The sequence below is a fragment of the Terrapene carolina genome, unplaced genomic scaffold, assembly GCF_002925995.2.
Source record: "Terrapene carolina triunguis isolate 2854851 unplaced genomic scaffold, T_m_triunguis-2.0 Scaffold89, whole genome shotgun sequence".
Lineage (NCBI taxonomy): Eukaryota > Metazoa > Chordata > Testudines > Emydidae > Terrapene > Terrapene triunguis.
The window spans coordinates 27,847,583-27,861,316 of record NW_020664440.1 but is presented as its reverse complement, the minus strand read 5'-3'; the positions used below and the strand labels follow the sequence as shown (position 1 = coordinate 27,861,316).

Genomic DNA, 13,734 nt, shown 5'->3' with positions numbered 1-13,734 from the left:
GGGGAGGTCTCTGGAGGGGGTGGTCAGGGGACAAGGAGCTGTGGGGAGTTGGATGAGTCTTGAGTTCTGGGGGGGCTGTCAGGAGGCAGGGGTGTGGAGAGGGATTGGGGGAGGCAGGGAGCGGAGGGGTTGTATGGGTTGGGAGTTCTGGGGGTCCTGTCAGGGGATGGGGAGCAGTTGGATAGGTGTGGGAGTCTCAGGGGTCTGTCTGGGGGCAGGGGTGTGGACAAGGGTCAGGGCAGTCAGGGGACAGGTAGGGGGTAGGGTCCTAGGAGGGCAGGCAGGGAACAAGGAGCAGGGAGGCTTAGGTAGGGGGTGGAGTCCTGGGGAGGCAGTTAGGGGCAGGGGTCCCAGGAGGGGGTAGTCAGGGGACAAGGAGCAGGGGGGGTTGGGGGTTCTGAGGGGGGAAGTCAGGGGGAGGGAAGTAGGAGGGAGTGGATGGGGGCAGGACTAGGGCAGAGCAGGGGTGGGGCTCCCTGGGTGCACACCCTAATGAAATGGGCTGCGCACGCCTATGCGGTCAATGCAACCAAGCCATAGAGAACAGAGTGAAAAAACTGATGCAGGCTTCCATCCAAAGTCCACCCATTCTGCTGGAACATGTCATGCCCTGGTTCTCTCAAATGGAGTAATGGAAGCTCCTCCTCTCTCCAGCTTCCCCACCACTCACAACTGCAATCCACTCACAAAGCTACAGCTAAACGGATCGTCCTTTCCTGGTGTGTCGGCTCTGCCAGCATCCCTCTGCTCTAATCCCCTCAATCACTTCCTGTCTAGCTACACCTCAAGGCTGTGTACAGCTCCACTCCTGCCACATCTCAACCCTTCCTTCCACATACCCGCTCCCCTTTGCGTACTACACCTTCCCAACTCTTCTGACCTTTATAAACCTCTGGTCTCTCCAGTGGTGTGGGAACTAGGGGTGTTGCCACACTCCCTGTACAAACACCAAAGACATGGTTTCCATCATCAGCACCCTCTGTCCCAGAACCCCTAGGTCTCTCCCGTGGCTTTTTCACACTCCTGCTTTCACCAGGAAGAACAGTCACACTCCTGAGCACTGGATCACCTCCCTCCCCTTCAGATCCTTCCTTAGCCTTTTACTGCCATCCTTCCCCTTCTCCACTGCTATCCTCTTCTGTGCCCGGTATACTCCTAAACATTAACTTACCAAATACATCAACACACAAACAACAGTAAAACAAACAAAATGGAGACAAGTGGCGGTAAATAGGAAACAGTTGTCTTTTTTTCTGCTCCACCTCTTTTGCTTCTTGTCTTTTCTCGCCAGGCTAGGTCTAATGTGCCAGTCACACCTAGTGTGTGATAGATTGGTATATATATCCTATTTGAGAGAGATTAAGTCTGGTCAGTTCTCACAGTGCAGCCCAAGAAGATTTTTACTTCAACCCAACTTGGTGGGGTGAGTATGATCGCTGTCATAGCTACAATACTACTAACAGTAATAATCTAGTATAACCACCACCAAACAGGATACAGCTAGTGCTGCTGGCTAAGATGAGTAGAACAGAGTCCTCTTTCCTCCTGTCATTGGACAAGAGATCAAAATACCAAGGGGTATGAAACAATTGAGAACTGGCATCAGATGGTCCTATCAATGCCCACTTACTTGGCATCTAGACAAGCGAGATGTAGGGAAAGCCAGTCGGACGGACAGGGGAGGATAGTGAGTAGTGGATTCTGTTCAAGCACAGATTTAATTACAGTTCCATTATTCTTCCAAGCCAACCGATATGGAACACAGCAAAACAAGTGCTGACAATCTCCCTTCCCTGTCCTTGCCCCTATGCCTACTTCAGAATTCTTGCTTCCTAGACAGTCAACTAGCTAAAACAAAGCTCAAACAGATGTATGAAGTTTTGGTAACAGACCAGCTTTATGACACATCCCATGCCAGTGATGGAAATGAGGCTGCACCTTTTATAGAGCAATCACATCACCGACTCAAAACATTTTTTTCTGCTCACAGCTTTCCTTTGTGGTTGTTTCTTTTATAGCCATTTTGAACTCACGTAGTGGCAGGAAGGAAAGCCCCAAGTTAGTGAATCCCTTGGTTTCCCTGTCATCTTCAGGTAATACGTTTATCCAAAGAACATTCAATGCACTTTATACATAAGGCAGTTTTTATGTTACTTTCTGCATTTCCTATGTTTTTGTGGTGCCCACAACTACCTATAAGAGTTGGTTATTTCAGTACTTGTCCAGCATGGATTAGCGGTAGTGAAAATTTTCTTATTAGGTGGTTTGACATCAATACCTACTAATTATCTCCCTTTACATTTCTACATATACTGTTGGATGATAAGTTTTCATGCATATTTCCTGTCTGAAAGGGAATAAGTCACATGAAAGCTCAGATGAAGACACTCTACCGGTGTTTGAGTGTTCCATAACACTACTGAAAACTGGAAGGTATTTTTTAAAAGAAGGTGAAGGGTAGTGACTATATTTCATGCTCAAAGTGCCAGGCAACATGGCGTGGTTTACTGTAGGAATTGTCATTTCAATAGGAACAAAACAGAAAGCTGTTCCCTTTTCCCCCTTTAAAGTCCTCCTTTGCCAGCCCAGTCTCATGTATTGCCTACTATGCTTCCAACTATGGAGAGAGGGAAATTAAGAATGAGAAAAACACTATACGTCTGTATGCAATTGGTCAAGCACATCCACCAACATTTCAAAGAGCTGTTAGTTGACTTCCCCTTAAAAGAGCAGCTCTCACTTTAAAAAGTTACCTGTAATATCTTGCACTCACACAGCAAACAATTTGCCTACAGCAATAAAAGGACCTTAAGGGCAACAGAAATGTTCTCTCAAAAAAATACAGAGTTTGCTGACCGTGTTCTAGGCTGAGCTCTGGGTTCATGTGTGCAACTCCTATTAATATTAATGGAGGTTCTGAATAGAAAACAGGCACAATGAAGATGTACAGATTTAGATGGAAGAGACTTTCCAGCCCATCTAGTCTATCCTCTGCCAATGCAAGTTTGTCCCAATGTTACATCACGATTGCTTTGCCTAGTTAAAAAAATACTAGACTGACTCCGGTGGTAGGACTGCCACAGACGTCTTTAGAACCTAAAAACGGCCATACTGGGTCAGACCAATAGCCCATCTAGCCCAGTATCCTGTCTCTGACGGTGGTCAGTGCCAGATGCTTCAGAGGGAATGAACAGGCAATAATCAAGAGATCCACCCCCTGTTGTCCAGTCTCAGCATCTGGCAGTCAGAGGGTTAGGGACACCCCTGTAATGGGGTTGCGTCTCTGACCATCTTGGCTAATAGCCATTGATGGACCTATCCTCCATAAACATATCTAATTCTTTTTTGAACCCAGTTATATTTTTGGCTTTCACAACATCCCCTGGCAATGAGTTCCACAGGTTGACTGTACGTTGTGTGAAGTACTTCCTTTTGCTTGTTTTAAACGTGCTGCCTATTAAGTTCATTGGGTGACCACTGCATCTTGTGTTATGTGAAGGCGTAAATAACACTTCCTTATTCATTTTCTCCACACTATTCATGATTTTATAGACCTCTATCCTATCCCCCCTTAGTCATCTCTTTTCCAAGCAGAACAGTACCAGTTTTTTTAATCTCTCCTCATATGGAAGTTGTTTCATATCCTTAATCATTTATGTGGTCCTTCTGTTTACTGTTTCTAATATATCTTTTTTGAGATGAGATGGCCAGAATTGCATGCAGTATTCAAGGTGTGGGTGTACCATGGTTTTATATTGTAGCATTATGATATTTTCTCTTATCTGTTTCCTATTGCTTCCTAACATTCTGCTAGCGTTTTTGACTGCCGTTGCACATTGAACAGATGTTTTCAGAGAACTATCCGGTGACTCCAAGATCTCTTTCTTGAGTGGTAACAGCTAATTTAGACCCCATCATTTTTATGTATACTTGGGATTATGTTTTCCAATGTGCATTACTTTGCATTGAATTTCATCTGCCATTTTGTTGCCCAATCACCCAGTTTTGTGAGAGCCTTTTGTAGTTCTTCAGTCTGCTATCTTGAGTAATTTTGTATCATCTGCAAACTTTGCCACCTCACTGTTTACACCTTTTTTCCAGATCATTTATGAATATGTTGAACAGTGCTGGTGCCAGTACAGATCCTTGAGGGACACCGCTATATACCTCTCTTCAATGTGAAAACTGACCATTTACTCCTACTCTGTTTCCTGTCTTTTAACTAGTTCTGGATCCATGAGAGGACTTTCCCCCTTATCCTATGACTGCTTAGTTTGCTTAAGAGCCTTTGGTGAGGAGCCTTGTCAAAGGTTTTCTGAAAGTCCAGGTACACTATATCCACTGGATCACGCTTGACCACGTGTTTGTTGACCCCCTCAAAGAATTTTAATAGATTCGTGAGACAAGATTTCCCTTTACAAATGCTGTGTTGACTCTTCCCTAACTAATCATGTTCATCTATGTGTCTTATAATTCTGTTCTTCACTATAGTTTCAACCAATTTGCCTGGTAATGAAGTTATGCTTACCAGGCATAACTTGGCCTGTAGTTGCCAGAATCCCCTCTGGAACCTTTTAAAAAAAATTGGTGTCACATTAGCTATCCTCCAGTCATCTGGTACAGAGGCTGATTTAAGTGATGGGTTACATACCACAGCTAGTAGTTCTGCAATTTCATATTTGAGTTCTTCAGAACTCTTGGGTGAATACCATCTGGTCCAGGTGACTTATTACTGTTTAATGTATCAATTTGTTCCCAAATCTCCTCTACGGACACTTCAATCTGGGACCGTTCCTCAGATTTGTCACCTAAAAAGAATGGCTCAGGGTGGGAATCTCACTGATGTCCTCTGCATTGAAGACTGATGCACAGAATTCATCTAGATTCTCTGCAATGGCCTGGTCTTCCTTGAGTGCTCCTTTAGAACCTCCATAGTCCAGTGACCCCACTGATTTTTGGCAAGGTTTCTGCTTCTGATGTACTTAATTTTTTATGGTTAGTTTTGGAGTCTTTTGCTAGTCGCTCATCAAATTCTTTTTTGGCCTGACTAATTGCACTTTTACACTTGACTTGCCAGAGTTTATGCTCCTGTCTATTCTCCTTTGTAAGATTTGACTTCCAATTTTTAAAAGATGTCTTTTTGCTTCCAACAGCCTCTTTTACTCTGTTGTTTAGCCATGGTGCCTTTTTTTTTTTTGGTCCTCTTATTTTTTTTTTCTGTAAGAGATTTGATACAGAGTTATATATTTTAAAGCCAGAAGGGGCCATTGGATCATCTAGACCAGGGGTAGGCAACCTATGGCACAGGTGCCGAAGGCGGCACGTGAGCTGATTTTCAGTGGCACTCTCACTGTCCAGGTCCTGGCCACCGGTCTAGGGGGCTCTGCATTTTAATTTAATTTTAAATGAAGCTTCTTAAACATTTTGAAACCTTATTTACTTTACATACAATAGTTTAGTTATGTATTATAGACTTATAGAAAGAGACCTTCTAAAAACGTTAAATTGTATCACTGGCACACGAAACCTTAAGTTAGAGTGAATAAATGAAGACTCGGCACACCACTTCTGAAAGGTTGCCGACCCCTGATCTAGTCAATCTCCTGTATATCACAGGCTAGGGAATGCCACCCGTTTATCCATGCATTGAGCCAAATGACTTGTGTTTGACTAAAGCAAGAAAGGCATTCAGTCTTGAATGGAGGATGTCAAGAGATGTAGAATCCACATCCCTTCCCTTGGGAGTTTGTTCCAATGGTTAATAATCCTCACTCTTCAAAACATGAGCCTCCTTCTAATACGAATTTATCTGGATTGAATTCCCAGCCCGGGGTTCTTGTTATACTTTTCTCTGCTAGGTTAAAGATCCATTTAGCACTTTATATTTTCTCCCAGTGAAGGTACTTAGCCACTGTAATCAAGTCAACTCTCAATCTTCTTTTTGGTAAGCTAAATTTTTAAATTTCTCCCTATACAACATTTTCTCCACCAGCCCTCATAATTTTTGTGGCTCTTTACTGCATTCTCTCCAATTTCCCAGCATCCTTTTTTAAACTACTGACAGCAGGTCTGGACACATGATTCCAGGATTGGACTCCCCAGTGCCATACACAAGTGTAATCAACTTCCTGCTCCCACTTACTATTGTGACACCAGTGGGCAATTTTTCCTGTTGTCCAAGTTAAGTGTTTCTTGGCTCAGCTTCATCCCGTTTCTTCTGGTTATTCCTCTGTGATCATCATAAACCATTTTTGTCTCCCTTAATTTCAAATCCATCCAAACATCTGTAGACTCGGGGAAGATTTTAACGCCCAGTGCCACTGGAAATCTCCCCCTTAAATCACATCTGTCGCCCTGGTTTTGCCAGCAAGGGCTGGAGTTCTGAGTTGTGCCTCTCAACTGGCATAGGCCAGAAGGGCAGAACCAAGGGCAAGTGGGGGTAAGGTGGCTGTGAACTACCTTTGCACCCGCAGGATTCAGGGCTGCTCTAGAGGCCAGTGTGGGCTCCAGTGTAAACCAGAGTGATCAAAGGATGCTCTTGTTAATGATAGTGTCCCAGGGCTGCCTGTGGCCTGCTCTGCAGATGCAACATCCAGAAATCCCCGTAGTGCTGTGGGGACTCGTCACCTGCCCTGGCCCTGCCTCCAGCGTGGTCCCTGCCAGGCTGAGCGCACAGGGCTGCTCGCACTGGAGAAATCATCCTGGTCATCAGCAGTGGGGCTTTTACAGCTCCTGTATATCAGTACAGTGGCATATGGGGTCCTGGGTGTTTGGATTTTAACCTTTCCTTGTAAGTCGTTTCTTCTAAAAACTCAACCATCTCTGTTACTTCCTGGGACAATAACCTTACTATAGGGTGAAATATATCCCCAAACACTTTGCAGAGTATATGTGGAATATCTCTCTCCATCTCCCCTCCCCCACAATATTCTGCCACACCCGGGATGGACTATGGGAGCTGTTAAGCACTGCATACATCACTGAACAGTTTAGGATAGGAAATAAAGACAACTGCTCAATGGCTATTATAAAGAGAGTTAGGCAAAATACACTGTCATTACCCAGACTGGAACTTGGGCAGGAGACCTGGACTAACAGCTCTAACTTGTGCTGAAGTCTTAGCAAAGGCAGCTTTCCAATTGCCAAACCCCTGTCATGGTGTGTAGGTTAGGAATGGGCAGAATGACAGCTATTGTATCCCCTAAATCACTTTCTGAAGCACCTTTGGGGATCTCCCATCCAAGAACTGACCAAGCAAAAGTACGGTTAGCTTGCAATAACTGACAGGATCTACAGACAGATATGGTATTGTTGTGAAACAATGTGCTCATTTATTACGTTTCTGGGCAACAAAACTGCATCATCATTATGTAGAGAGGGGTTATGATCCCCCCCCGCCCCGTTAAGCTCTGGCCACTCAATAGAAAAGTTACGTTTTAAACAGTTTCACTGTACTGTATGTTTGTTTTCCCCATTAAATCTGCCGTCATGTTGCAGTGATACCCATTTTCACTGTGTCCCAGGAAGGGAAGTCAGCAAGCTCCTAAGCATGTGTTTGCAGCACCTAATTCAATGGGGGTGAATCTCCCACCATGACTGCAATGCACATTTTTTTAAAAATAGGGTTTTTCTAGTTTTTTGTTTGTTTGTTTGTTTGTTTGCTTGGAGATTTGTTTATGTTAAAAAAGCAACGTTTCCCCATCAACGTTTAGTTATTTCGATTGGAAAAGATCATTGTACAATTGCCACAGTGTTTTTTTCCCCCTCTCATCTTTATTGCTATTTTATTCCTTCTAGACTCAATTTTCAGCCTCCTGAAAAATGAAACAAGGCAAAAAAAATGACTGGGCAAGGAGTCATTAAGTCCAGAAGAATTGTGGGGCTTATGTGAGGTGTAACTGGGATTCATTGTTTGTCTCTCTCCTTCGTTTCTGTGCCTGCAGAGATTTGGCATAAGCTCTTATTCTCAACACCGTCAGCTCAGCCATGAAGTCAAGTGTGTGTGCGTGCACGTAGATGCACGCACATCTCAGGATAGTCAGCCGTGCCACTGAACAGAGGAGTAGTGGGTAGGAGATGCTAGTGCTTCCACTCCTCACTGTATTCAGGGTCACCTTAGTGACTTTTTAAAAGTGTCTGTAAGGTAGATGTGACTAGTACGGCACTGCTCAACCAGCAAGGGCAAGCTAACTATCCAGTTGACACCCATCGCCTCTTCAAGACAGAGTATTCACAAAGCATCTGGCAGAACATGAGCCCGCAACATACTACCTCCAAGCCACTAGTCCAGCAACCATTCTATATGAGGAAGATTAACATTCAAAAAGGAGAGAGATTTTAGCAAAAGTAAAACCTTAAGTCAAGCAACGTATGGATCACCAGTCAGCGTGTTGCTGTTGATCAACTCTATTAATTAGCAGTTCTTAATTTTAAAAATATATATTGGCCCATAGGTTGCCAAAATTAACTCCAGAAGACCAAAAAACGTAAGCTATTTTAGTACTTAGTGAAGTGAAATGGACATTGCAGTATATTTTAATTTATGTCCTCCTCCTCATATGAGTTCTGCAATGGCTGTCAGATACATGGCAAAATGTATGTTCTTCAAGGAGCGCCACTTACTCCACATGTCTCATTCTGTGCCTGCATGGGATTAGCCTTTGGCTCCATGTCTTGCCTTTTTTGGTTCTGCTTCAGTTGGTTTAAAGAAGGTTTTAACTGTGCCGCGCCAACAGTTTTGCTTGTCCACTGATCCACCAGTTTGTGAAGATCATCTGTGAATGTTCCTTTCTTGTTGTTACTGTTGTTCGCTTGCACCTGGACCTGCAGAGTTGGTTGTGGTAGAGGCTCAGGACACGTTACAAGACTGTTTGTAGATGATCCTAGAAAGTCACACACAGAGAAAGGTCAGCTATGTCATTGTTAGTGCACCACTTTGCTGCTTGATTTATGTTTCTCCCGCACTAGGATTCAAAAGTTGGTATTTTTTGTCCTTTAATGTCCTCATCCCTTTCTAAAGAACATCTTTGCTTCAAAAAATGGTCCCTGTACCCACACTGATATGTGCCCCAGCAGTACCTTCCCCCTGGATGAAGTTATTTAGTAGTGTTGATGTAACACCACTTATAAAAGTATCTCCACAGATCATGACCGCTGGAATACAATTTGATACAGCTACTATTAGCTTCTGTGAATCAGGATTTTACTAGATCGAAATGAAATGCACAGATGATATGCACTTCTGTTAATATTTATGCGAGTTCACACAAGAAAAATAAGCTTAGAAAGTATAATGTAGGTTTCTAGTGTTAAGAGAGGACACTGTTGAGTTGGTGATGCTTCAAAGGCTACAGAAGCTTTCACTCTCTCTTTCTCTCTCACACAGAGTTATGGAAATATTTGTCCCATGTCTGTGCTGGAGCTCCACTTCCTGGCAATTTAGTACTATATCAAAATTAGCACCGAACGGGAAGTGACGAAAGGTGCGGATTTCAATTTCCAGGGAAAAGATTAAGTGAAACAGTTTTAACAAATACACTTGGATATATTCAAAATATAATTTTAAGCAAAGACCATCTCTTCAAGCAAAAAGTTCAGTGAATTGGAGTGAAATGATTTATTTATAAACATCAACACAGAGTTTTCTTTTTCCGCTAACATGAATTTTCCAGCCAATAAAGTGCATTGGGAGTAAACCTACTAATGTTCCTCTAGTCACATAAAATACCTGCATCCTCTTTTAAATGATCATGCATTCAACCTCTGGTGTGGCTTCTATGTGACTCCTGCTCTCATTCTTTTGGGAAAGGGACCAGTGAGAAGATATGTATTTTGAAGATAAAGCTCTTCAAATAGTGTTCAATATTTCATGCATCTCAACAGGAATGAGGTCGCGTCAAGCTATAGGTTCAGCCAGCAGCAAAATGGCAGTTTTATAAAAACTGTACATAGAAGATTAGACACAAGCACTCTCTCACATCACACACACAGAAAAATCACAATGATCTTGCAGCATGCATGCTTCCCAAAGCGTCACAGGACATGCACTGTAACTAAAGAGATACCTGCTCACAATTCAGATGCAGCCTAATTTAAAGTCAGCAAAGGTACAACAGCTGCTATTAAGTAAACAACTAGATTTTAGTCAAAAATAAATAAAACATCCCATGCTATGAAGGAAATACTGAGAAACAAAAATGGGATAGTTACTACTACTGTGATCTTTGCCTAGACATAGTCGTTTCAGGGTGGACCCTACAAGGTAGAACAATACAAAGACACACAGAGTTAGGCAAGACTAAACACAACAGGTCTGATGGACAAGCTTCTGTACTTTTAGGCAATCAAAAAGTAGTCATTATGCAAGGAGGAGCAGACAGAAAGTCAGCAGTTCAGGTGAGTAAAGGAAATCTAAATAGTTGGGCAGCCCAAACCTATGTTAATGTGCAACCATACAAAAGCTTTAAAGGATATAACTGTGTGCCAAGAACAAGATTCAGTAAACTAGAAGATTTTTTTAAAAATCACCTTGGCTTCCAAATAGAGCTTTTTTTGATTCCTACTCTATTTCTGCAGGAAATTATGTTAATTCAGTTCATGATAGGATGCCAAAAATGATTTCAGTAACAAGTAAAGCTAGTCTGGCTGCAAAGACTAACTGTAAAACAACCCCAAACGTCTTGTTTTACCAGTCCAAAAAGATAGATTGTTCTGCAGGTCTGAGGCCAATTTTTTAACTGCTTCTGTAATAAGATGTGTGTCTAAATGCAAAATTCTGAACTAAAAAAAGCCACAAACTAGTTTCCCTTTCATGTCTTTTCAAGGTGCACAAAGACAGTCCAGGCACCAACAACAGAGGTCTCATTTTTAACCATACTGTGTATTTTTCAGTATTGCCTTATTGTTACATTCTTCATCATTATTTTACAAGTTCAGCAGAATATATGCTCTTGCGATGCCAGACGTCCAGATTACCCTGTCTGAGTGCAAGGTCTTGCCTGGCAGGACCATCATTCCCTATCAGAATATCAAATTTTCTGAAAGATATTTTGGACTTTGGTGAGAAGAAAGTCTCATGATGGTATGGGCAGGGGTGTCTAGGCGCACTTCAACATATCAGCAAATCAGAGGGCACAGCAGAACCCAAGAGAGTGTGGTTCCCCTGCCTAGCAGCATGGCACCAACACACTATGGTACTATGGAAGAGAGCCAGGTTTAAGCTCAGGGGGCTTGGTTCCAAGTTTAATGGGGACTCTGAATGAGTCTTAGAAGCAGAGAGAAGGGAGACAATTCAGAGTTAGAACGAGAGGAAAAAGAAAAAAGAGAAACTGTTTTGGCTTGGGTGGCACAAGGGAAAAAGGGATCTGAAAGAGATTATTTTTATTCTCTACACACAGCTGAGTGATGCTGTTCACCCTGTAAATAAACAGAAGGACATTACTGAGGTAGTGTCATGCTTGATTTGTACGTAAGCAAATCCCAGTATTTTAGTACTCAGCTCTTTACATTTAGAAGGCAGATACAAGCACACACAATAATAACTGAAACTGAGTTTGGGTTGCATTTGATTGATTTTTTTTGTCCTTTTGCTCTTCAACACCTCCGACATACCTTACCCTGCCTTTCCCCACCCTACAGTCACAGTCCTTATTACAAATGTCTCAGTGGGACTAAAATTAGGTTGTCATTTTGCTACCTATCTTGCAATACTGCAGAATGCATTTGGCTCCATCAGCTAATGTACACAGGGAAAAGAACTTTTGTATTAGTGCCTGGAAAATATAAAAGCAGGCAGCAGATTACTGCCCACGCTCAGATCACTAAGTTTAAAAACACCCTGCAAAACAAACACACAAACTTGTGCACCATGTCAACTAGGGCCCCAAAGCTATAAGCACTTCAGCATATGAGTGGCTAGGCAGGTGAGTAGGCTCACTGAGTTTAATGGTACGATTAGTGTGTAAAGTTACTCAGCCATATAAGGGTCTATAAGAAAGGAGCCTATTAAACAAAAACCATTAGGCAAGCGACTCACCAAAAATAGGGCTTACTTTTTCAAACAATACCTCTGCAGAACATTGCTTGGAAGCCGGGAAATATGACCTTGACTGAGATAACACCTGAAGCAGAGCACTGAAACAGTCTGATATGTTTATTTTTAAAATACTTTCAGGTAATATCTACAGCTGCTGAACATAAATTCAGGCACTTTATTTATAAAGGTAAATCCTATTTGTTTCAGAAGTGATAAAGTAAATGCAAAGGAGTATAGGAGATGGAAAGCTATGAACAGGATGCAAGTAATTAAGATTTGAAGTCTGCCCTGCCTTAGGGTGGTAACAGTAAAGTGGAAGGGAGTCCCTCAGATTTTAGATATCATCACTGAGAAATTAGGCAGCTACCATATTTTCCAGGACCCACAAAGTCTACTGTCCTACTTGTTCATCAACAGTTACCAAGAAGCCTGTAAGCTTAAAAAAAAAAAAAAAAAATCAAACTTCTCAAATTTTTATAAACTGTTGGACCATTTTCCATCAGATGCTCAAGTATTTTAATTCATTGCTATATAGACACTCGAGAAAAAACATTTTGGGAGGAATTCATAAAAGTGCCAAATTTAAGAGCACACGCTCCAATGGCGCTTTTGAAAACCCTTCCCGAAGTCTATGCAAGATCTTTCATTGAATGTCTGATTCTCGTGGTACATAAGTAGGCTTGGCAGAATTGGATTTTTTTAAAAATAATTTGACAAATAACGTCAATGGTTATTTTTAAGCATTTTTTATATTTTCATCAATTTAAAATTTTGCAGCTGTGGGAAATTGTGGAGGGTCAAAAATTCAGGGGCGGCATGGTCAGACAATTATTTAATGACAGTAGATGTTGAGATTCAAAAAGTTTAAGCTTTATAACCATGAAAACATAAGCTGTCAACATCGTATGTCAAAATAAACAAAACAAATAGCCTTAAACCAATTTTGATCATCATCGATGGAAATATTTTCTCATCAGTTTGCATATGTACAGTGAAAATCGACATGAACTGACATTTACCGATAAAAATTGAGTCCTTCCAAACCTATATATAACCACCAGAGGGAGCACAGGTTAACAATAATTCTGTAACTGCTCTGACATTGATTATGCCAAAAACATCCCATTCTATTAGAAATGCAAAGAAAGATCCAACACTGAACAAAGTTAACAGATCAAAAAGCGGTCTGGGAAAGACACTGTGGAAGTGTTCAGGCTTTGGGGTCATGTAAACAGTGGAGGAGGAAGAAAAATGGGGGGAAATAATTAGCCACAATTTTCAAAAGCAGCCCTTGATTTTGGGTGCCCCCGTTGAGACACTTGGTGCCTGATTTTCAGAACCTTTGAGCTCCCAGAACTGCTTCTGGCCTCAACTGAAGTTATGGATTCTCAGCATTTCTGAAAATCTGGCCCAAGTTTCCTCAGAAGTTAGAGATCCAAAAATGAAGGTACCGAAAATAAGTGGCCATTTGGCCGTATTGGTCAATTGTCTTGAAGTATCATTGTCTATCGTTAAATAGGAGGGACAGGGAGTTACATTCTAATTGGCCTTGATCCAGCAATTTACATTATGGAAGCAGACCGCTATGCCTGCACAGAACCCCATTAACTTCAATGGGGGCTCTGTGAGGGTACAGACCTCCACCCTTATGTAAATTGCAGGATTGGGGGCAGAATTTGTAGATCTGAAGTATAAGTAGT

General features: G+C 42.1%; 1 protein-coding gene across 1 annotated transcript in view; it reads right to left on the bottom strand.

The window, feature by feature from the left end:
* WNK2 (WNK lysine deficient protein kinase 2) overlaps positions 1–13,734 on the bottom strand; it is a 171,345-nt gene that overhangs the window by 5,558 nt on the left and 152,053 nt on the right. Inside the window, exons 26-27 of the mRNA XM_029911187.1 lie at positions 10,210–10,254; positions 8,623–8,882 (exon numbers count right to left, since the gene is read on the bottom strand). Of these exons, the coding sequence (XP_029767047.1) occupies positions 8,623–8,882; positions 10,210–10,254 (305 nt within the window). The remainder of the gene's footprint in view (positions 1–8,622; positions 8,883–10,209; positions 10,255–13,734) is intronic.